Genomic DNA, 24,803 nt, shown 5'->3' on the forward strand with positions numbered 1-24,803 from the left:
CAGACAGTTTCATTTGAATAATTTCAGGACAGTGTTTTTTTTACTTATAAAATTATAATCTATTTTAGATTTTCTTTTTCCTTGGAAAATAGTAAGGGCATCTACATTATATCCTTTTTGGTAAGATATTGCTATCCTTTTTTTCCAATTATTTGTGTTTCTGAAGGAACAGTTATTCCATCAGTATTACATCACTGATTTTTTCCTATTTCTTCTGGTAAAAGAACTTGGTCGTATAAAGGTTTTTTTTAATAGAATCAATTGATGAAAAATCCTCATGGATTTCAGGTACATTAAAAACAATTCTTTCATATCAACATTAATAGGAAATTTGAATTATCCCAGATGACACTTCAAAGATGCAATATTTAAAGAATATTTTTTAATTGCTCTGGCTTGGATTGGCATGTCTGAAATATTCTTCAGGCGTTGATCACTCAAAAAAATCTAGTGAGCTTTATCTAAGTGGTTATTGTGACAGTAAAAACTAGAAGTGCTCAGCTGTACAGCTATCAGCTACTGTACACAGCCTATAAAACTTCATGGCCTGCAGATTAAGCTGTAGATATGTGATCCCATATTCCCTGGTGTCACTATTATAGGGCAGAAACAAACTGCCTTATCATTAACTCTGTAAATGAAGAAGCTGTGTATGAGCACTGAATCAAGTTGAGAATAACATACATATTTTTTTTTACTGCTTTTAATTTTCTCTTTCTGTTTTTGAGGTAGTGGAATTTCAGGCTATTCCTCCAGGATATGTGGCTGGTTGCATCTGAGAACTAATGTTTCTGCCTACCATGGGCCTATAAACTGTTTAAAAAACCCCAAATCCTAACACCTGCATTTTTCAAGCTGTTAGACAGAGATAGGCATTGGTTTGGCTGCTTGTCCCCACATGAATGACAAGATTTATGACTCTTCTGTCTGCTTATCTAAAGGCTTGCAGTGCATTCCTCAATTTGATTATTAATAAGGCTATCCTGAATACAAAGTACAGCAGCAGTAAAGAAAAACCTGCTTGGGAGGGAACAACATGACACAGTATGCTATAACAGCTTCTGGATACCACTATCCCTTCATAATTTAGTATATCTGAACTAGAAAGCCAATTCTTTTATTTTCCTTTCCATTTTATTAAAAAAAAAGTGCAATATAATTAATGGATTCTCTCCCTGTATTAAGGCAGTGGATTTGCATAACATGGTTTTTAAAATTACTCAAAGTAATTTTATTTTTTTTACTATTATTTACATACTCAGTAACAAATAGGAAGACAATAGCCAATTTAAAGTTACTGAATAAGTTTCTATTTCTTGTGAAGCAGTGAAAAAGCGTAATTTAAGAAATTTCGTTCTTGTCAATGCTTGAACTTATTTATGCATTTTTGCTGAGCGTCCCGGAAACATCTAATGCATAGACTTCCAAGTAAACTTACAAAGTGTCTCACTCTGGAGAATGAGGATCTGTTTTTTAATATATTCTGATATTCAGAATTCAGACGTGTCTGTCTGAGGTCTTGGTCTTAGCCGTTGAGTTCAATTTAAACTAAATAAATATTCAATTAAACAATGGTGCTTTCCCATGTGCTGTATCAGCTTGGCCAAAGCTGTATTCACTACTGAGGAACCTGGCATTTTCAGTCATTTTGCATATTAGTAGGATATGGAACACTTTTGAGAACCAGTTGATTTGAGTCTCTTGGTGTGAAGGTTACAATGAACCTACACCTGCCAGTGTCCAAAATATTTTACTATATATTTTGCTAGACTGAAATGAAAGGAACCTAGTAGATTTTTGACAACCTACAGCTTAGAAAATAGCTAGGAATCTTCAAACATATGGTCTACTTTATATTCCTCTAGGGCTCTTATTTTTAATTTCAGTGTCTACCTCGTGCAAAATGTGAAAATATTCAGAAGGTATCCTTCCTCCTAGCAAAAGATCCTAATCATAAAACAACAGAAACAGGTTATTCTACTTCTCTTTTTCTTAGGACTGGAAATACACTCTGAAAGAGACAGACTATACCATGTCAGGTTTAGGTTTTTTTTTTTTTCTCACAGGGATAGAGTATAAGTCAGTGAGTGAGTGAGGGAAGTCACTGAATGGTGTATATAGGCACACATCATGTCCACTCACAGATGTCATCTTCATAAAATTGTCTTACTGTATGATGGACTGTCACTAACATTAGGAGTTGCCTAGATAGACAAGGTCAAAATAAAATTTATCGCTCTCTTTTTTTTTAATGCTGAGAGTAGTGGCTGAATTTTTGACAGAGAATTTCCTGTCTCAAGGATTTAGAAATCAGCATAATGAAAAATGCAAGAATAAAGAATGAAGGTTGTACTGAGCTTTAGACACAGGTAATTAGAGAAGAAATCTTCCAATGTAAAAGCTTCAGGAGAACCAAGAAACTGTAATGTTTATTTCTTTTAATTAATCAGTTTAGCTTAGGATATAATTAGGATTTCATAATTGTTTGTGTGACAGTGGTTTATTCAAATATATTTGAATAACTGCCCTCCAGATGCCTTAGGAAAGCCTATGAAATCTATCTTAATTTTATTTTTGTTCATGGAAATGTCTTTTTATTGTCTCTGAATATCTATACTTATAGTTTAACTAATTTTTAGATTTCTTCAGCAAGTTAAAAGTATTTTCACCAAATCAAAATATTATCCTCCTATATTACACAATTTGAATTGCAATGTTTCGATTCTGTAAGTCTTAGCAGCACAAAAGCTTGTCTAGGAGAATGTTTCCCAGAGCAGAGCACTCCATTAACTTCAAAAGTAGTAGGTTGCCTTTCATGTTCATATTCCATTATTGTACAAATAAACATGGTCATTTTTTGAGTTTTAAAGTGTACTAGGCTTATATATTTACTAAACACGCTCTAAGTTTCTTTAGCTTGAGCACTGACAGTTTTGTTAATATTGGTTACTGATTGTATACGTATATACATATATACATATTCTATTCTGAATCAGTTTGGATTTACCTAGATATTGAAATTTTTCTTAAGAGTCTGCCTTTCCCATCATTGCCACTTTTCCAGTTTAAAATGACTAATGCCTAAATAATTAGTCACATCTTATCTCAGTGGCAAGGGCTTGTGCTTTTAAAGTAATATTATAAGAGCATCTGCTCCTATGGCTCTTGCCAGAAATTAAAAGGCAGATCTGCAGGAAAAAAAGGTTAACACCTCAATTTTGTAGTGAGAAATGAGCTGCAAGAGGAAGATTTGCAAAACCAAAAAGCCTTTTCTATTTAATACTGTCAGTAAATAGTAAATACACATATTTTTGCTTTACCAACAGTTTACCTGCTTGGTGACTCACAAGACTGTTTACAAACTGACTGCAGTTTTTGAAATTTAGTTTGATCCAGTCACTGGATATTCAGATTTTGAGAACTCCTTGATGAGAAAGTAGCAGTGTCGAATAGAATTTTTTTAGACAGTACAAGTCCAGGTAACAAGACTACTCTGGAAATGAATGTGAGGAGAGAATGAATGAGTAACATTTCTTTCAGAGGCACAGTACCTGGCTTGTAATTAGTGATTCTGTGATGATGGCCATTGTGTGTCCATTAGTATTGACAGGTCTCTGTTAAAATGAGGGCTGAAGGGACCATAAGGATGCTGGTCATTTTTCTGAGGCATTCCATGTCGCCACAGCAAGGATACATCTTCAAATTATTTTTTTTGTCACAGTATTCCTGGCCTTTCCAGATCCAAGAATAAATTATATTACCCCAAAGTATGTATAAATTTACATTCTATGGAAATTGATGTCTCATTAATGAGAAAAGCTAATGCACAGCAATTTCTCACAAACATATTTGCTTAATTGAAGATGAAGGTTGGCTCAAAAGCATTCTAGAAATTTTTTATTATTTGGGGCATGTCCTACTCTGGTAGCATGCCTTGTTTGGGGATGTTTTCTTTGCAGGATAGAGGTTATGCAGGGTGTAGTTTCTTGGATTCCTGTATTTACTGAGAATGAAATTGACATCTACATGCAGTTCAGGGCAAAGAAGCAAAATCTGAACTTTTTGCTCAACACATTTATCAGTTCAGGCAAACAGTCATGCTAAAATATATCTGCATTTTAATTTTTGGAGATAATTTGAGGCATCCTAGTTCTATGCTCCTTTGTATGTTCTATTTTCGGTGAATTGTCAAGTTCATTATTAATGTATTATAAGTAGAAAGCAAGAATCCATAAATGTCCCTTCCACCTGCCACATAGACGTAGGTTGTGGAAGATCTGGAAGGGACAAATACATTCATTTCAAGTTTAACTATATAAAATAGTAACACTAGTGATAGTAGCTATGTAATAATTATATTTCATCCCTCTCTAATTTTGCTTCTAAATTGTGTGGTTAATCTATAGTGCTACACTTCTTTAAAAATCAAAATACTGAGTATTGAATGGAAGAAAGCAACAGGTTTTCCTTAATGTAAGTTCTAATTGTTGCTGGTTTATATTTGCTTGACTCAAAGCTCATCAAACTCATGAGTTGCACTGTATCAGGTTTATCAAATTAAATACTTCAGGATGATGAATCTTTTCCAAAAGGATTATTAAAAATATTATTTTATGCCCATTTTGCTTATTAGTGTTTTTTTTTCCCTTTTTTCTTTGTTCCAGGAGGCATTTTTGAGTGCGTGGAATCTGGTCCAATGGGAGCAGAAGAATTGGCCTTCAGATTTGCTGTGAACACAATCAACAGAAACAGAACTCTTCTGCCAAACACCACATTAACATACGACACACAAAAGATAAATCTCTATGACAGTTTTGAAGCATCCAAAAAAGGTAACCTTTGGCATATTTAGTTTTTTTAATGAAGAACTAAGGTTCACTTAGTTTACTCATCTGAAAAAGTGTCTATCCAATTAAGCCATATGCAATGAGACTGACATATTGTCACTGACATTAAAGAACTGCTTTATTAAAGGTTGTAATGGTAACTGCTTGACAATTACATTGCTACCTTTGCTCCCACTAACCCTATCTAAAAACTATTCCCTTGAATATTTAAAATCTCAAATAAATTTTGCTGAACATTGTGACTAGGTTGTTTCTAATACCACTCCTTTGAAGTGAGAAATCTCACTGTCTTCAAAATTTATCCAGCAAAATGCCAAGTTCCCCCAAATTCTACTGAAACTGGGATTCAATTTTAAACATTCCATCACTTCAAGTACATTTTCACAAATGCCTTTATATAGTTAATCACAGACTTCAGAAGGGAAGTAGTAGCTGTCATTTTGTACATCTTATACCAGCATAGCATAAAGTAAGCCTAAATATTAAGTTTGTACTTAAGACTATCACTATCAGATAAGTCTTGGCCAGAGTTAAGTTCTTTTCTCCTAATGATAATTTATATGTTTACAAAATAATTAAGAGTAAAAATTAAGTTTGAACATTTTCCCTAAATTTTAAAATCTTTGATTCCCCCCAAAAAAATTTCCATGTTTTCAGATTGCTTTACATTTAAATCAGGGACAACAGGGGCAAGTTTCTGCATCATTGTTGTATCCTAGAAAGTGCAAACACCAAACAGTTCAATAAGTATTTATGGAAGAAAGTACAAAGCCTCATGTCACAACTCAGTAAGATTGAATTTTGCACTGTATTACATGCTTTTTAAAAACACTTTTTTTTATAAATTGAAGAGCTAATTTAATACAAAAGCTACAGGTAACAAGACAATAAGAGGTGTGAATGAACTGGAGGTCAGCCTCTCTTTTATGGCAGGTTTCTAGCCTAAATCTGCCAAGTGGTCTGGTCCCAACATGTCTCTCCCAAGCATTAAAGACAAAAAGCTTTATACAATAGGGCATTTTTGGTGTTATGGTGGGCTAAGAAGAGTAAAAACATGATACAACATTAGAAATTATACATAAGTGAAAGCTCCTCTCTTGTGATTAAGGTATATGAAGAACATCTTAAAAGTGGAACTTAATACTAATTAAATGTTCAGTTTAGAACAGAGGGGATATTTTTACTGATTTTACTATAACAGATTAAGAGAGTTAATCTTGCTAACCTGTTTTATCTGTTTATTTGACAAAAAGTAATTAAAATATAGAATCTTGTTAGGCATGAAAATCCTTATTGAACAGAAATACACACAGTTTGGTCATTGAAAGATGATTATGAAAAACTGTCATGAAAATTGGTCATTTTTCATGTATGAAAAATTATAGGCTAAATATTTATGCCTATCAAGATGGTTTCTTTGCAGATTAGCATGTATAGTAGAGAAAGAGGGGAAAAATACACTTTTCATAGGATATCTTTGAGTTGCTATTCAAGGGTTTTGGATGATGGATTAAAGCAGATTTTGAGAGAGACTACTCTTTCCTTTCCATCTCAGCCAACAGTGAACAAAAGTGCTGAATCTTAATTCTGTTTCTTCCATTCTCCTTTCCTTCTCACCTTCCAAATTCAGCTGCTTCCTGACTCCTGCACATGCTGACCTATGAAATCTAACAGGACATTTTCTCCCCATTTCTGAGGGATGATGTAGACAGCTGAGAAATTTCTCCTGAGATCTCTAATTCTTTAAGTCTTTCCTGAGAAAATGCAACTACTTTTAGCCTTTAGCTGGGGTTTTCTAGCCTGAATTTTATGTTGCTAATTCTTATCAGACTATAATAACTGAAATTGGCACGGCAACATGCTATTGATTAGACATATTGAATAGATTGCATAAATTCCTTTTTCCCACTTGCATCTTGGATCACAATGCAACACTTTATTTGTAACTGCTCAGGCTATATCAAAATCTGTGTAATCTTCTAGTATTAATAGCTTTTTGCATTATCAATTCACAATGCAGACAACTGCATTTGTGCTCACAGGTGCTTTAGTTCAGAATCAGAGGCTAAAGGTTAACTCAAAATGGTTCATTTTATTATGGTGGATCCAAAGCGGAATTTTAACAATGAAGTTTAAGCATTTGATGCATTTTTGTGGTTCATTATCATGTCCATTAGTGAGCAGGCAGACACTGCATCAAAAATAGCCTGTTTAGACCTCTTATTAACACATACTTTTGAAGTTGAATATAGATTAAGTATTAATGGCTTCTTAAAGGTACTATATGAATAAGTAACCTGAAGGCAAGATGATATTTCCAAGGTACTGTTTCAGTGAAGAATAATGTAAATGCAACAAAACATCCTTCAATGTTCTAGGAAAATCGGTATGCATCTGATAAAGCCAGTGCCATATTAAATCACGTGTGAAAGCATTGCATTATTCAAATCTCAGAAAGAGGAAAAAAAAAGTCCATTGAAAAGCCATCTGGTAGCTATTGCTGTTGTTAGTGATCCCATTTACTGACATTTGCATAAAGCTTGTTGATTACTCTTAGGAAGGGCAATATTAGCATAAATGTTTTTTTATTGAGCTAGTCATTTAGGCAACACACCGAATAGCAATGAAGATCCTGTGTGTCTGACAAGTTTATTTAAACCACCGGTGTTCTGCAGCAAGAAAAAGGTGTGCCAGCATAGTTTCTGGAAAGCATTTGAAAGACTTAGCAATATTTTCATCAAGTTGAAAAGAATTTGCACAACAATTAATTTTGAATTGATGAGAAAAACAGTGCTGCAAGATGTGTTTCTACTGCCTGTTTCCTCAGCTGTCAGGAACACTGATGGTGGAGTAACAGAATTAATCAAGCCCCATATAAATACTCATGTCTAGTTTGGTTTTCATTACATCTCACTACCAAATGAGTTGTTTTCCTAGAAGACAGAGTCTGTTTTTCAGAGCTGCATACTCATAAAAGTTATGCCCGTGGTAGTGAATGAGATAGGAGCAGGGCATTGGCCAAAATTCTGGTCTTCAGTATTGATTATTTTTCCTGCCTTCTTTTTGGCATGTCCTAACAAATATTAAACAAGGTGATACTGGAGTATGCTGTGGAAGATACAGACCAGAGACTGCTAATGAACAGTACAGGTAGGGCCACCCTGTATCAGAAAACAGGAAGCTGAGCCACTTGAATACAGCAGTATCATGTCAGTGACTCTCAGTGCCAGTTTTATATACTCATACAAGTATAGCAAAACGGAGCATTTCCAGTTTTAAAGAAGGGACACATTTTTTTTTTTTCTTACTAAAAGACAGCAATTTAATTTTAGGGAAAATACTAGTCCTTAAGTTGTATTAGCCAACGTGCCTATTTCAGGTACAGAAATTCAAATTTTAATTTAATTTTAATGAAATTAATTCTGTGCCTGATAATTAACTGTGAGGTACTTTACATGTAAAATTTCTGAGTAATTAGGACCTCAATAGAAATAGTGTTGACTGACTGAGGAAGAAGTTATCACTTAAACAACCTAGATTAGGTTACTGTCCTATTTGACCCTTTTCCAAATGTAAGATGCAGCTAAGCCCAAACCTGTTTTATTTGTCAGTACTTTATAAAAAACACATGATTTCTGGCCTTTATCGCTTCCACTGACACAGGAATGTTTAATAAACATAACTGAGGACTATTTAGAGGTTAAGAGTCAATATTTATCAATTTGTGATGAAAGCTTGTAAGCATATTCTGAAGTTGAAATGTGTAAGTGAAAGTGTTACACAAGAAGGGAGCTCTGTCAGTAAGACATGGAGTATTCTGTGGAGTGCCTTTTGTTTAATATGAATTGTGCAATACCTTCTGGCACACTGCCTTTTTTCCTCTCATCATTGACAGACTTCTGTCTCCTCTTCAGCCTGCGATCAGCTGTCCCTTGGGGTGGCAGCCATCTTCGGACCATCCCACAGCTCCTCAGCTAACGCCGTGCAATCCATCTGCAACGCCTTGGGAGTTCCACACATCCAGACCCGCTGGAAACATCAGGTGTCAGACAACAAGGACTCCTTCTATGTCAGCCTCTATCCAGATTTCTCTTCACTCAGCCGTGCCATCCTTGACCTTGTGCAGTTCTTCAAGTGGAAAACAGTTACTGTTGTTTACGATGACAGCACTGGTAAGGCCAAAGCATAAGGCTGTGTGCAGATCTACTCACATACACAAAGAGAGAGAGGAAGGGTGTCACTAATCATATTTCATAATTTAAGAGATCTTTAATAGTTTGCAAAAATTTTACTGGTGAGGCAGTGTATAACAAACAATGTGGACTTATTAGCATAAGTATTCTCATAAGTATGCTTCAGTTGCTGAATTCTGTGTGTTTGAGCTCACAGCTGTCAATAAATTGGTCACACTCTGTCTGTGTTTTCTGCAGTGTCTTAACAGTTGCTAACAGCTATGTCTTTTGATTTTACTTAAAACTTAAACTTGGAAGAAAAAGATGGTAACTTGAAAAATATACTAGTGTTCCCAGTGAAGTAAAAAGCTTAAATTCTGGTGCTGCTTCTAGTGTTGGTTGAGTTTGAAAACAGATGCCATATTTGTTTGGAATTTTAGTATCTGTTTCTTCAGATAGAAGTGAAGAAGGAGCCTGGTTTCAGCTCCTAGCAACTGGACCAAAAGGAAGTTTGGAGGCTTGTTTTACAGATGACTTACATGAATTAGAAATTAACTCCTGACTTTCCAGCAGAAATATACTGGATTATTACCTTTCTCTTAGTCACCCAAAATTTGTTTTGCTTTTCAGTTTCACCTTGACAGTGGTACCTTTGAAAAATTCTGTAAAACATGCACTTCATTTGAGGTCTATTCGTGGTTAGAATTAAGACCTTGGCTAAGGAGAAAATATAAAATATCACTGTAATAGAAGATACAAGGAAGGTGCTAGTCCAAAGGTATATTAAATCTTATGGGAAATGCTGCTAACTTCTTCCATGCTGGTTGATCCATCATTGTCAGGAAAAGTGCATGGGGAGCCTCAAATTCTTCTCGTGGTTCATTGAACTGGAAGGCAGTTGATGTGCTCATTACATGATTCTAGTCTCTATCCAAATCTGAAATTAAAAATATAGGATCAAGAAACAATGTGAGGCTACCTGTAGGGAAGACTAACTCTGCTAGATAAACAGCAGTTACTGCAGCAGGACAGAACTCTTGGTTGCTGTTCAAGCTCAGATAAGACACGTGTAGCTACCAAAGGGTAAGGAGGATGTAGAGAAGATGGTGCATAAAAGTCTTTGTAACTTATGTGATATTTTTTTTATGTCTTAAAAAATGTAAGGCAGTGATGTTTAGAGGCTACATTGCTATAAGTTTGTTGTTACCAAAAGTTGCAGGTAATCAAACTTTTGATTTAAGCTTTAAAATCAAACTTTAGCCTTATAGACCATATGATAACCATATGATAGAAAGAAGTGAGTTGTGGAGGAAGAGTTATTGATTTAGGTTTGTGTAACTTGGAATTATTTCACCTTGATTAAAATAATTTTGAGCCTAACTATTTTTTCAAGAACATATTACCTCTTAAAATGGTCAATTCAGTTAGAAAATTCATATGTTTTAATACTTTGAAAATTATTTGCTCAATAATTTCAACTAATTCTCTTCTGTCCAAAAAAAAGGTAACAAAAAAAATACTTCATATTTAATGATCTCTCCATATCCATAGGTATGTTGTTGACAACCTAGATAGACCTGATCTCAATAAAAGTGTTTTGAAGCCAAGACATAAATAGAAATGAAAATGAAAAAGAAGGTTTTCTGATATATATTGTGATCTACTTGTTCTACTTGGTATTACTGTTAATATTTAAGAGAGGAAGAACCCGAAACATAACCTCTTTTAGAACAATTTTAAAATAAATTTCATAGAGAATTAGTAGATTGAGTTATTTGCTCTATTTGAAAAGCATAAGGAATTGTTCCAGTATAGAATATGTTTAAAATTATATTTCTTTCTGGAGTGGCCAGGCCTTTCATATTATAATATTGGTTTTTCCCATAATCTCATCTACAATTTTTTTTTTATTTTCCCTTGAAATCTATTTCTGTCTGGAGGCAGAAAAGTTTAATCAGTTTTAAAAAGGTCATCCTCTCTATTTTTTTTTTTTTTTGTGTTTTCTGTAAAGTGAATTGAAATTTTACTTTTTAAAGACTGTCAACTTCTCTTTGTTAGTAGCATCTCCTATGGATAATTGCAGGACTTCAAAAGCAAATGACCCTGCTGGGAAGTCCACAGCATCACTTGCCTTTGAAGTACTTACAGGAACAGCTCTTAGCTATGAGAAACTATTAAAGAAGCAGATTTTATATCTGCTGGCATTCAAGTGCAAACTGGTGGGTTTTGAGTCAGGGGGAGAGGAGCCTTTTGAAAGGACCTTTTGTTGCTTGACCTTGGAAATTGGTTCTCTCCTGTCATAGGATAAGACAAATATTCAGTTGTGAGTATAGGACTGGAGCTGAATATGATATTTCAACAAGATTTAGACATTGGGTTATATGACTTGTGCCATTTAAGAATTAATTTCAAATCATTAAAATGAAGGCAATAAAGACAAAATATTTATCACTGTTTATGTCTCTTTTGTCCATTTGGCCAGTGATTCCTTAATGTAAAATAGATATAATTAGTAATTCCTTTCTCCTTTGTTTCTCTTTTAATCACCCACATTTTGCACTCCTTTATTGAATGGTTGTTGAGGATGATGATGCATGCTTTTTTAATGATGGCTTTAGAGCTATGGATTTCCTTTATCTGAATGGACAATTCCCCAAAAGGCATCCAAGTTAGGACAATAATATGTTGGTATAGCAGCTACAGTGATAATTTAATTGCTAAAGCTAATATTTTTTGGGAGATTCATATTTGGTTTATGTATTTTTAATATTATTGTAAACACGGATACAAGGGCTGTTGATACTTTTATTATAGGGAAGAAGAAAAGGTATAAAGCATGCATAAACTAGGTCTGGATACTTCTCCAATAAATTACGAGGGCTTTCCCATATGTCAAGATCCTGCAAGATTGTAGGTTGACTCTGAGGGAGAGCATGATTTCATGTATCCATTTAACTATTTATATTTCTAAATTGTGTTTATCTCCTTAAATGTTAGGGCTCATTTTTATGACTTTTCTAAGGAATTGCTAACATTTTGTAATAATAAAGGAGAGATAGCTCATCTGCTTCAGAGCTAAAAAAAGAAAAATATTGTACATGTTCTTAATCTTCACAGTGTGGGATATATCTTGTAGAGTAAAAATGAATGGTTAAAGCTGTGTGATTATTTGACATTCTGCAGCGAGTAAAAGCCCACGTTAACTCTAATGTCACTCCCCAGAGGTGTGCTAGACACCAATACTCCAAGTGCACAGTTCAGCTGTCCCTGGACAGCACCACCACATCCAACTCTATTCAATCCCCCAAGTTTCTACCTTGTATGAAGGAAAGCCATTTATGTGACCGATTCACGTAAGTCTATATGCAGTCTTCCATACTGTTTCTTATGTCTTTCAATTCACAGTGTAGCTACCTTCAAAAAATTAATATTAGGTGTCCCTGACTCTGAGGACAGGATTGTAACTAGATGATGTTTAAGATTCCTTCCAACACAAACTATTTTATGATTCTGTGAGATGTATGAAATAAATATTTGTATTTGGTCTGGATCTAATTTGATTTGAGGTTGGGTGGTATAAAGATGGTACAAGGGAATTCAGTGCTTGTTTAGAGCCCAGTTTTAAATAAGAGACAAAATTTGGAATCCCAGTCTCCCTTTGTAATAATCTTCGAGATTACTACTAAGAACAGCCATTAGTTTGTTGTCTCCCTCATTGAAGCATTTCCCCTATATTCTCAGAGAAAGAATAGCTGTACATCTTCTTCCTAGTTTGAGAAAAGGCATAAGTTGTTTTTAATGCACTGTGGGTAGCAACTAGACCCTGGCCCATGCTTTATGATGCAGAAGTGACTAAGTCAGAGAAGATGAATGTCTGCACTCCAGTTACTGCTCCTCATGTCAGACTGACCCTCAGAGTACTGGTTTGTTCTGTGCTGATCAGACCTGCCTCGTGTTCAGGAGTGTGTAATGAGGAATGCAAGATAGCTTGCCACAGGAGAAAATAGAGGTTGTGCCATGCTGAAATAGGTACAGGGAAGCTTCTAGGGGGATATGATCAATAACAGTGGAGTGAGCAAAGACCAGGTTGGATAGAGTATAATAAGGAAACTGTACAAATAAGATGAAGTAGATGAATAAACTAGAAAGGTTAATTCTACCTTGACTCAGTAAAAAGAGATGCAGTTTTTTACAGCGGGGGTATGGTAATAGAAATAAAAATGAACATAGAATGGACAAAAAGGTTTTAATATTATAATAAAGCCTCTGCCCTGGTAGTATTTTATAGAGTAGGTATTGTGGCAATAAGTAAATGAGTTTTTTCTTTCAGGGAATTAGAAAGTGTGAGTCCTTTTTTTGTGCATCTATTGCTGTTTTAATAGTCCTGCACTTTCATTGTTTAAGTGAAAGTTTTTATTTTTCGCTTACTGTTTAAATTTGTTTTTTGCATTTAATAATAGCTAATTTCTGCTTCCTTCTATGATTTAATTTCCTTTTTTTTTCCTATCTCTCAAGATTATTTTTTAATATAGCCCATCTTTGTATGGGCAAAATAAATTTTAATAAGGCTCTAAAACATTTTTCTTGCTAAAAACATAACATTTGCTTATTTTGATAATTTTAAATGGAAAAGCATATTCCTTTTATCTAGGATTTAATGTTAAAAAACAAATACAGAAACAGACAAAACCCCAGCAATCCCCCACACACCCAACTAAAAAACCCCAAAAAACCAACAAAAAATAAACCCCACAACACCAAAAAAAAAAAAAAAAAACAACCCACCAAAAAACCCCCCAAAAATCAAAAACTTCAAAAAATAACCAAAACCCAAATCTGAATAACCTCCTAGCAGGATGTAATGAGAGGCTGGTTCCTTTTTTTCCCCCCTTAAAGTAATTTATGGTCTCTTTGTTAATTAAATTCCACTAAACTGTCCCTGGACACTAATTAAGTCCTTTCAGATTTACAGGTTTGCTACAGTCAATTGTCTTTAAGAAAAGAAAGTGGAAAAATGACAATATGTTCATCATCTGCATGTCCTAATGGATTTAATTGGCCTCAAAACAATAACTTAAGTACATACTCTAATCTGTGTGCTAAAGAAAACAGACTAGACAACTGTAAATAAGTTTGTGACTCTCAGACAATTAAAAAAAGGGGAAAATACATTAATAATTAGATTATGAGCTCTTAAATTATAGTGGCACTTGTATAGATATCAATATATTGATACTTTTATATATCAACAGAACAAGTTGATATAAACAGGGTTCTGGATATTTTTTCTTAATTAATTTTTGTTTTGGTCTTGAGTGAATGAGTATAAACACCAAAAATCTGTTACATCTATGAACAGAAGCCAAAGTAAATGATGAAAAATTATTTCAGAGATAAAAATGTTTTGTGTTTGGTCTTTGGTACTGAATTCTGTGCTTAAACTGAAATGAAGGAAGTTGAAAGATGTAATTGTGTTGATATATTCACTCTAGTTTGCTGGTGGCATTGATTTGTAACAAAATGACAGTTTCTTTTTTGGGACCAGTATCAAAATTCCCATTATTTAATTCCCACTGTATCTGGTGTTATTTTGGCCTCACCTTGACTTTGTGTACAATTCTGGTGCCCACAATTTAAAATATTATTAAGGTACTTGAATATGTCTTGAGTAGGGCAACAAAGCTGGTGAAAGGGCTGAAAGGCATGTCCTATGAGGACTGTAGGCTTATGTAGTTTGGGAAAACAGAGAAGAAGGGTGACTTCATTGCTCTCTGCAGTCTCCTGATGGGGAAAAGCAGAGAGAGAGGTATTCATCTCTTCTTCCTGATATCCAATGACAGAACTTGTGGGAATGGCTCCAAGTTTCATCAGGGGAGGTTCAGACTTGATACTAGCAAAAATATATTTATTTATTTGGTCAAACACTATAACAAACTTCCTAGAGAGGTGGTTGATGCCCCCAAGCCTATCTGTGTTTAAGAGGCATTTAGACTATGACTTCAACTTGCTTTAACTTGTTCAGCCCTGAAATGGTTAGGTATTTGGACAAGATGATGGTTGTATATCCCTTCCAACTGAATTATTCTATTCTAATTTTCTAAATAAGAAGTTTTATCTTATTTCCAGATATCTTACATCTTGTGGTTTGTTATGGTTGGGTTTTTTCTTTTATTGTGTACTACAATTGCTGAAGGACAGCCACTTTTACAGTTAATATAATTTTTAATTAAGAAGAATTAAATATCTTGTGGGTGACGTGGATGTGGGATGATGGCAGGTGGGCAATATTGCTAAAGAATTAAGGAAAAAAACGCTTATAAGTGATTCAAAGTAAATATTGGCTAGGGACAAAATTTCTCTTGAAGAACAATATATATAGTGCACTATCAATATGAGAAAAAGTGTTTCAGATACTTGAGAGAACTGGCAACTGAGAAGAAAAAGAAAATGAGTTGGTTTGAAATGGCCTGATTGTCTCTGCTTCTAGGTAAATGAATTAAGCAACATCTCAATTTACATGAAAAGTTGTTCTTCTTTATAGACACATATAGCTGAGAATGCTGTATTTAAAGATTTGAAATTGGTGTAATTGCATTTCTTCCCAATTTAGAAGACAAGACTTAAATTTTGGGGATTTATAACAGAAACTTATAAACTGACATGACTGGCATGAAGTAGAATATATTTTGGTTTTGAAATTTTGATATTTTTGAAAGGCAAACTTTGTTGAAGAATAAATGGCAGGCAGAAATAAAATGAAATTTCTTAAAAAAAATCAGGGGTGCTCAGTCTGCAGTACAGTAGGAGACATCTTCTGGGAGCAGATGAAAGAAAGCACACAGGAGTATTATTATTGTGATTCGCATTGCTGTGGACCAAGATTCAAAACAATGACTAAGTCATTACAATTAAGCAGACAAGGCTTTTGCTTCCCATCCTTCTAAAATCATCTATCATAATTAACTCCTGGCAGTGTTTTAATATCAAAAATATCTCAAACCAGGTATTCATTGGGAAAGGAAATATAGAAGGACACGGCTGTTAAAACAGTCTTAGAAAGAGGTTATAATATATTTGACTTTTTAAATACTAAAGTATCACAATTATACTTAAAATACTTGTGATATGTCTGAAACTGACTCAATGCTTTGGAATGAAAAATAATGGCTTATAATTAGGAAAGTGCAAAGCAGCAAAATGTACTAAACAGAATTCAATAAAATGGTGAGATTTTTAGGGTTGTCCTGTGTAGGGCCAGGAGTTGGACTTCAATGATCCTTGTGGATCCCTTCCAAGAGAGTATTCTACAACTGTGTGATGATTAGGTGAATATTGTTAAAGCTGTAATTTCTCCCAACAGAATTAGTTGGATTCTAAAATGAAGAGTAAATAATATTGAACTTGATTAAAAAGAAGAAACAATTATCCAGGAACATAAATTTTCGAATCACTGGAGCAAGAGACTTCTGAAAAAGTTTAAAATGAGGTGATCTTCAGTTAATAATTAGCTTTGAGAACATATGGATGGTAGACAAAGTTTGAGAAGTTTGGGTAAGGTAGGCAAGCTCAGGTTCGCACCAACTTTGATATTTGTCCAGATTTTGAAGTACACTTATCCTGGTTCCTTATGTTTAATTAATATCTAAATCATCTACCTATTCCAAACAACTTCCTTCCTAACTTGGAATCTGATTAAAATTGGGTAGAATAAAGTAAGTTATAGCATGAATTTGTTAACTGGGTTTTGTTTTGTTGGTTTGGTTTTGTTTTGTTATTGTTAGATTGGGTTTTTTTGTTTTGCTTTGTTCTGTTTGGGTTTTTTGTGTTTTTTTTTTTGTTTGGTTGGGTTGGGGGTATTTTGTTATTGCTATTTCTTGGTTTTGTTTTGTTTAAGTTATTGTTGTTGTTTTAAATAAAATAGTTAACTGGATTTCTATTCCTGAGAAAAAGAACCCTGTTTACTTGTAAGCACTAAAAAAGTCTCAAAGTGTTAAGTTTGCTGAAACTTTGAGGTTTCCTTTATCAAGAGCAAATAATGCAAAACTTCCATCTTTGCCAGGTCAGTGTGCTTTGTGGGCAAGGAAAAAAAAAATTGATGTGATACATATTGAGTTAAGAAAGTTAAACTGTTCAAATAGACATTCATATATGCAAATTAAAACCATAGGTACTTTATGCAAATATCAAATGGATGCAAACAAGGAGTAATAACTGAAATAGATTGGTTACACCTTACTGAAAAGATAGACTTGCAAGTTTAATTTTCTGGTGTGAAGAGCATATAGATTACATATGCAGGTGGCAATCTCAGAAGTTACAATATTCTATAAAATATCATTTGGGTTAAAGTATTTTGAGATCTCTCTCAAGTGTAAGACTTGGTCACATTGTGGAAAAGCCAACAATCGTATTACGAGAAAGAAAACATAACATTGACTTCAGGTATCTGATCTGAAATTCCATGTGTAAGAAATTCCTAGGTAAAATTTCATCTGCATGAAAAAAATCCTGGTCACATTTTATTACATTGCACTTTGCAGCATATCTCAAGAAAAATGAGGGTTCTCAAGATCAGAGGTTAAGGAAAATATGACCTGGGAGGAGAAGACTCTAAAAGTGTTACTTTTCTGTAGGGGAAGTGTACATAAAAGTTTTGCAAAAGGAAACAAATATGCTATCCTTTATGTTAGAGAATAGTTAGACACGTTTAAAACTGTACCAGAAAGGATTGAGCTAGGAACACTTGGGTTAGAACAAAATAACAGGTGTCCTTGAAAGACTATGGAAAATCCACCTCATGAGTTTGCTGGTTTGTTGATTTTTTTTCTGGGTGTTGTTGTTGTTGTGTTTTTGTTGTTTTTGATTTTGCTTTTTTTATTATCATTAATTGTTATTTAATTTTTTACAACATCAATGTTTTCATACTGATCTTCCTAGGCAGAACAGAAAAAGAAGAGACAGGTAAGGGTAATTTTCAAAGGTTTCTATCAGGAATATTAACTACCACTGGTGCTGACTAATGTCTCTATCAAATGTGCAGAAACATTAAATTGTAAATGGATATTGAGTTACTCCACTGCCATTGATACTGATTTCTCAAATTTGATTTATATTTGCATTATATATGGATGAAAACTGCATCTGTGTGTACTTTTGTATATTTATAATGTTTTGACTTGTGCAGTTTTGGCTAGCATTTATTCTGGTTCTATGAAGCAGATGCAGAATTCAGAGTACTGGTAGCTTATGAAGGGCTAGGTGGGTATCTTTACTGCAAATAAATCATGTCAATGTGTATAAATCATGTCAAAGATAATGATTGGGGTGGTCTATCTTAGCACAGAATGTTAAGTGAATGCTTGTTCATTTCTAATTTGTGCATTATCGTTTAATAGTTATTCAGTGTTGCTTTATTGAAATAAATGAAATGAGTAGCTAAAGGAGAGTTATATTTGTCAGAGTGAATAAAGCAGACTTGAAGCTTCCCATGCATATAAGCTGTAATGGGATGTAGTTCTGTTCCACGTCTTTTCAGCCACCAGTTCAGAGAGGTAACAGCATTTGTAGCACTTTTATTGAACATTTCTTTTGAAATAGACTTTTAAGCCTTCTTTAATAAATCCAAATTTGGTAAAACTATTATAAATAATAATACTAATAATTTAGACAAGGAAGAAATATTATCCTGAATGATTATATATTCCATAGTATCTTTTTAAATACAGAGTGTTTCAAGTGCTGTGCACTGTAGTTTCAAGTGAAGATTCAATTAGTAGTTATGTGATAAACCTAATTGTGGTATTTGGATGCAGCTGGTTGGTGTATTCCTTTACTAAGACGGTTATTACACATTTATTCTGTAAAGTCCAGAAATAGTTTTCTAGTGTTATGTAAATATATTGCTAGCATGGAGGACGTTTTGAAGTTAAAATTTCACTTTCAAATACTTTTTATGTAAATATTTGAAACTAGCTAGTTGTCTGAAGAAAAGGTTTTAAATTCTGTAATTCTTTTATGGTAAATGACCCTGTCATTGTTCTTTGAGAATAACTCTATACAGATTTTAATTAATTTTTTGAAAACCAAAGTAAGTGTTAACAAGTTAACAAAATGCATGATTCCAGCTCATCTTTCAGGAAAACATGCTACTACAGCTCTCACCCATATTTTGGCCAACAATTAAATTTGGACTTACTGCAATAAGACTCAGTATTACAAAAACAAATCTATGAATTTCAAATAAATAAATTTTAAAAATACATAAGGTGCTTTACAGTATTTTTCTATAAGCTTAAGGAATGAACAGAGGTGAAGGTAATATTTCTGTAAGTTATAACAATGAACATATTCCAAATAGTGCTTTAAATTGTTTTGCTTTTGTGGATTTGAATAAACTTAAGAATCTAAATCTTACAGAAAAGAGCTTAGGGGACTTCTGATCAGAAGAATTGCTTCTTTCATGAAGACTAGAAAATTTTTTATTATGTCCAAATACAGAAATATATGATAGAAAAACTAAGTGAAAAATGAAAAGAGGAAAACTGAGACAAGATCAGTTTCACATTCTTATATGGGGCATACCATGCAATCCCCAATTTAAGATTTATCCAAACTGAAATATAGTTTTACTTTTATTTCAGTATTACATATTTTATCCTCTGGTTGGGAGAACACTTTGAAATATACTTGTGATGTCAGTCCCTTTGTGAATTGTTCTGCATCACGCTCAGTTCAAATATTACTGTCTTGATTCATACCAGCTTCAATTACAGAGTTTTCTTCTCTCTTGCACTCTTAGCAATTTCTCTTTTTTTTTTTTTAAGAAAAAAATGAAACTGCTTTTGTTTCCAAGAATAAATGTGCTAAGCTGCTGTAAATTCCATCTGAGGATGTTCATTTATGCATCTTTTCAAGCGAAATCCATTTTGGAAATGCTAACTTGTTCAATTGCTTTTTTTTGTCATTGATTCTGACATCTTTGACAAAATCTTTTATCCTTTGACAATAGTATAGCTCTTTTTTTTCACTCTTCACCCTCATTAGACTGTACTGCTCATACATCATCCACTTGAGAGATCATATTTCATGCAATTATGATAATTAATTTGAAATGTCCAGGACTGTTGATTCTTATTGCTGTCACCGTCATAATACTAAATTAATGATAAAACTTCATGAAAATGTTCAAAAAAGCATGTTTAGAAAACATAAAATCAACAACATTTCAAATCAGATGTATTGTAATAGAGCATTTGACATATAAATTTCAAATGTAGCTGGAGAGTAGAAAAAGATGGCAAATCTAATATACCAATAAGGCATAAGGTTGTCATAATTTTCAGCATTTCCTTCAATTTTGTTTTTATTTCTTACATTTTCACACATAAGATGCAAACATGAGGAAAGGATGGACAAGGCTCTGAGTTGGTTGGGCTTTTTTTCCCTAGCTGCTGTGTGTTGCACCTGATAAGTACTAAGGTAGCATGAAAAAAGTTTTATGGTGATCTTCAAGATCAAAACTGTTCCATGAACTGAAGGTCTTTTCTGAACTTTAGTAGCACATTGGAACTTTTTTGTGGAACTCTCTGGGATGGGGTAGAAGGCTTTTTTCACTGCAGTACTACAAAGTCTTTATTAGAAAATAATTTTACTGGAAATAAACTGAATTGGGATTGGCTATTTGCAACTATAAGAGATGTTTGCACCCATGCTCTGATGTGCTTGCTTAGCATATTTAAGGAAAACAATAAAGCTGATTATTGCCTTGCTCTTCAGTTTCAGCTGGTTATGCTGAAACAGCAGTACAATGGATTTAATATTCTGATGCTTAGACCCAAGATGCAGAAAAATTAGGTGATATGCACAGTATCAGAATAGTAATCTTGTTTGTCTATGAAGTTAAACCTGGATCCATGGTTTCCTTGTTCAGTGATTTGTTTTTTTAACCCTAAATCTAGTCTATTCTAGATACGTCATTCAGTAATTTCAACTCCAGTATTAGTCATGAATATAATTTAAAACTAAATAATTGTTTTAAAATTAATTTTTTTTTAGTCTAAAATAAAGGAAGATTAAGATTTTAGTTAGATAGGGTTGTTTTTTTTTCTGGCCTAGTCTAGACACTTTAGAATTTTTCACAATAAGATTTGTATTTCAAATGCATATACACACATGCACAGATGTATGCAGTTAAAAATATGGTTCTGCCTTTTTTTTGTTTGTTTGTTTGCTTTAGAAGGGAGAATTTTTCTCAGATACTGAGAATTGGAACAGGCTGCCCAGGGAGGTGGTGGAGTCATTATTCCTGGAACTTTTCAAAGAAATTAGTTGGCACTTAGTGCTATACTTGAGTTGGTATGGTGGTCTTAGGTCAAAGGTTGGACTCTATGATCATGGATAATGTTTCTATGATTCTATTCTATTACACAGTCTAGGAAAAAAGTCAGAAGAAAGCTACTTTGCCTGAAATGTTTTCTCTGATCATTGGCATGGTTGCCATCCAAAAGATAGTTTTAAAAAATATTTTCTGTAGGAAATAATGTAACTATCACTTGCCCTCTCTTACTCAGTGGTCCAGAAATGGCTTTTCAGGGTGACTAAAATTTTTAGTTAGTGATATGCTCAAAAGAACTATAGTACCTAAAATGCCTACCCTTTCCTTCCCCTCTCCTCAAGAATCCCAACTTGATCAAATTATTATTTTACTAAAACATAAACTGTTATCTTGTAAATTCTTTAAATGTGTTATAGCTGAAAGGCCATGTAAGGGCAGTGTGGAACTTGGAATGAGGTCTTTAAGATATGATAGAACATGTCTATATATTTTAAGGTTATTCTGATTTATTAACAATGGGTCTTTCTTCTCTGAGGAAGAGTTTGGCAAGTAGTCACACTGTATGGTTTGATAAGGAGATAGGGACATAGGTAGCTGGACTTCGTACTTTATACATCTGCACTTTTTCCTCCAGAAGGAAATTATGTCATACAAATACACCTCTATAATTCATTTGAGCAAATACTACTATTATCATGGATGACTCTTGTGTATTGGCTTGCCCTCATGAATCTAATTTTTAAATTTTCAGCTTTTTCAGCATTTGAAATAGAACAGATATACTTCTGTGAAAGAGCTTGTTAAATGGAATTTTCTTTGGCAGAAATTCTTTTGAAGTCAGTTACCAGACACATTTTCTTCTTTTTACTGGTTGTTTCCCTTGTGGAAGTCATGTTTAACAGCAAAATAAGTCAACATAATACTAGATATCCTTGAGCTCCTCTTCATGTCACTGCCACTAATCATAGCACATTTTAAATATTGCAAATTGCAAATGGCATCAGACTCTAATGCATTAATATTTGTAAAATATATACATGCATTCACATGTATTCTGATTGCTCTCCAATCCTTTAACTACAAAATTGAAAAATCCTGTTAAAATGTTGGACTCTAAAGCTGCTAATAAGAAGCTGCATTAATTATGTTTACTGTGAAAAGACAATTGTTTTTTCTGGACTACATATCTTAGTACTTTTTGCATTAAAGACACCATTGCTACTGTATTTAAAGGGGATTAAATATAACTAGTGATCATTTTAAGGATGCTTTACACTGCTGGAATTGAGTGAAATGTAGTAGATCTTAATATAGCAGAAAAAGCTTACTATGAATAAATATGAAAGGTCCAGCAAGCTGTCTTTTTCCTTTGTCTCTATTTCCTCTGTGCTTTTCTTAATGCTGTTGCTGTATTAGATAAAACAACACAAAGAACACAGAACAGCCCACTGTTCAAGAGACCCTATCCTTTTTTAATCCTTTCACTAGAGGTGTTTTTTGTTTGTTTGTTTTTGGTTTTTGTGATTTTTTTAGTTGAAGATGATAAAACTAAACTTTAGAGTTCATGGGTAATTTCTGCGAGTCATTTTTCAGCAATTAACTGTTCCAGTTGATGTGAAACATTCTATCCATGCCAATAAAACAGCATTTTCCTCCTTTCTACCCATTCAAAGCTGAATGCACAATGAGATTTTTCTGAGACATAACCAAAAAAACTGGGCAGGGGGCTATCAGGGAAGGAGAAGAGTACAGAGAGGTGTGAGAAAAAACAGCTTGCTAAAAATAGAAAGACTGCTTTCTGGTGGTTCTTCAAAGCAGTATATTATTAGTTTTGAAAATTTTGACGTGGTTAAGACAAGGACTAGCCTTTAAAAGAGCATTAGTGTTTTCTTACAGAAAAAGGTTGATGTGTTCAGCCTATTGCAAAGGGCATTTGCTTGCATTCTTCCTGTGCAGCACAAAGGCAGCATTAATGGAAATGATAAATAGTTTGATGAGCAGGCCAGGTGGCGTAGCAATGGCCTGCAAGACTGCTGAGCTAGAGACAGGTTTTAAAACAAACTTGGGGTTCTTGCTTCCTGGACTGGTTGAAGTTGAACATGTCGAGGAGGTAATGTGATTGATCTCTTTGGAGGAAGATGCCAGCTGGAGAGCTCACAAACTGCTCCTTCAGGATTCTCCTTAACGATGAATTGATGGCAGCTTCTGAAAAGAGTTACTCACACCGCACTCTTCCCAGCCATTCAGAGGTAGGGCTCTATCACAGTGGCTGCTAAAAGGAGGAATTGAGAGTTTCAAGGGACAGGAAAAAGGTGTCCCCGGTGAAAGAAAATGCAGGAAGTACATTCCCAAAATGCAGCTATTATTTTTATACTGTTGTAAAATAGATTTTTTTTAGGGGCTTATACACACAAAAGGTTGTATTCTTTTTTTTTTTTTTTTGAGGTTTTTAATTTTTTTTTTGTGAGGGTTTTTTTTTATTGTTGTTGTTTGGTTGGTTTTTTAGGTTTTTTTTCCATTGCAATCAGATCATGTAAATCCTAGTAAAATAAGAGGTCACCTTTTCATCTGAGGGCTGCAATTCATATTATACTTTAAATCAATTATTTTAAAATTATTCTAGACAAGTGTTCAATTAAAAATATTCTAGATCTCCTTAAAATCATGGTAAAGAAAGGACTTGTTTTGTTTTTAGCTTCATAATCCTTGTAGTTCTTGAATTATATTCCTCCCTTCATTGAAAATTCTGATTCCTCTTCTTCTTATAAGCTACATATGTGTCCTTTTGAAACTGTCCCTTACTGATTCAGAAACTTTTATTTCTCAGTACATGACAGCTTGTTACTTTTATCGTGCATAACCAGCTTGTTATGACATTTCCTCTGATGTCAGGCAACAGCAATGAAACTTTGGCATTATCAGTAGCTCAAGAATCTTAGTCAATGTGTAAACATGATTGTTTGACCTGAAAAGACCAATATGCAAAAAGGATAGAAGGGTAGAATTGAATCCCACAGACAAACTGCAGATAGTAGGAGCAAGCAGTCTTTGAGTCTTAGGAATCTCGATCATCCAGGTGGAGAAAGTGAAAAAAATAGAAGAAATTTTTGTAGCATCTAAAAATGAAAGCAAACAATAATTTTTCTGATTTCACCTGACGTATTCAAGACTAAATGTTAAAGAGACTAAATAAGGTAGAGCTCATTTTTTGTTACTCCAAGGAATTAGTTTTACTGTAAAAAGCCTGAACTCCAAGCAGATTGTTACTATAAAGATAGGGGCACAATTTATTTATATTATACTTGCATTGCCTGGTTAGTCCTCTACTGTTTAATGTTCTGATTGCCTGGACCTTTTTTTGGCCATTGCTACTGCAGAAACTACTCCTGCAGAAGCCAGGATGTTAGGGTGTTCAGGGGAAGAGAAGATCAGTAGCAGCCAGGAATTGGG

General features: G+C 33.9%; 1 protein-coding gene across 4 annotated transcripts in view; it reads left to right on the plus strand.

Annotated features, from left to right (window-relative positions):
* Positions 1-24,803, plus strand: part of GRIK2 (glutamate ionotropic receptor kainate type subunit 2) — a 341,730-nt gene that overhangs the window by 105,234 nt on the left and 211,693 nt on the right. For 3 of the 4 annotated variants that reach the window (XM_085574923.1, XM_077782281.2, XM_077782282.2), the window contains exons 2-3: positions 4,665-4,832; positions 8,762-9,019. In XM_085574923.1, coding sequence (XP_085431049.1) covers positions 4,665-4,832; positions 8,762-9,019 — 426 coding nt within the window. Of the gene's footprint in view, positions 1-4,664; positions 4,833-8,742; positions 9,020-24,803 lie in introns of those variants that run through there. The other variant, XM_085574924.1, reaches the window with a different exon arrangement.

This window comes from Lonchura striata, chromosome 3 (assembly GCF_050655825.1).
Source record: "Lonchura striata isolate lonStrDom1 chromosome 3, ASM5065582v1, whole genome shotgun sequence".
NCBI classification, from domain to species: Eukaryota; Metazoa; Chordata; class Aves; order Passeriformes; family Estrildidae; genus Lonchura; species Lonchura striata.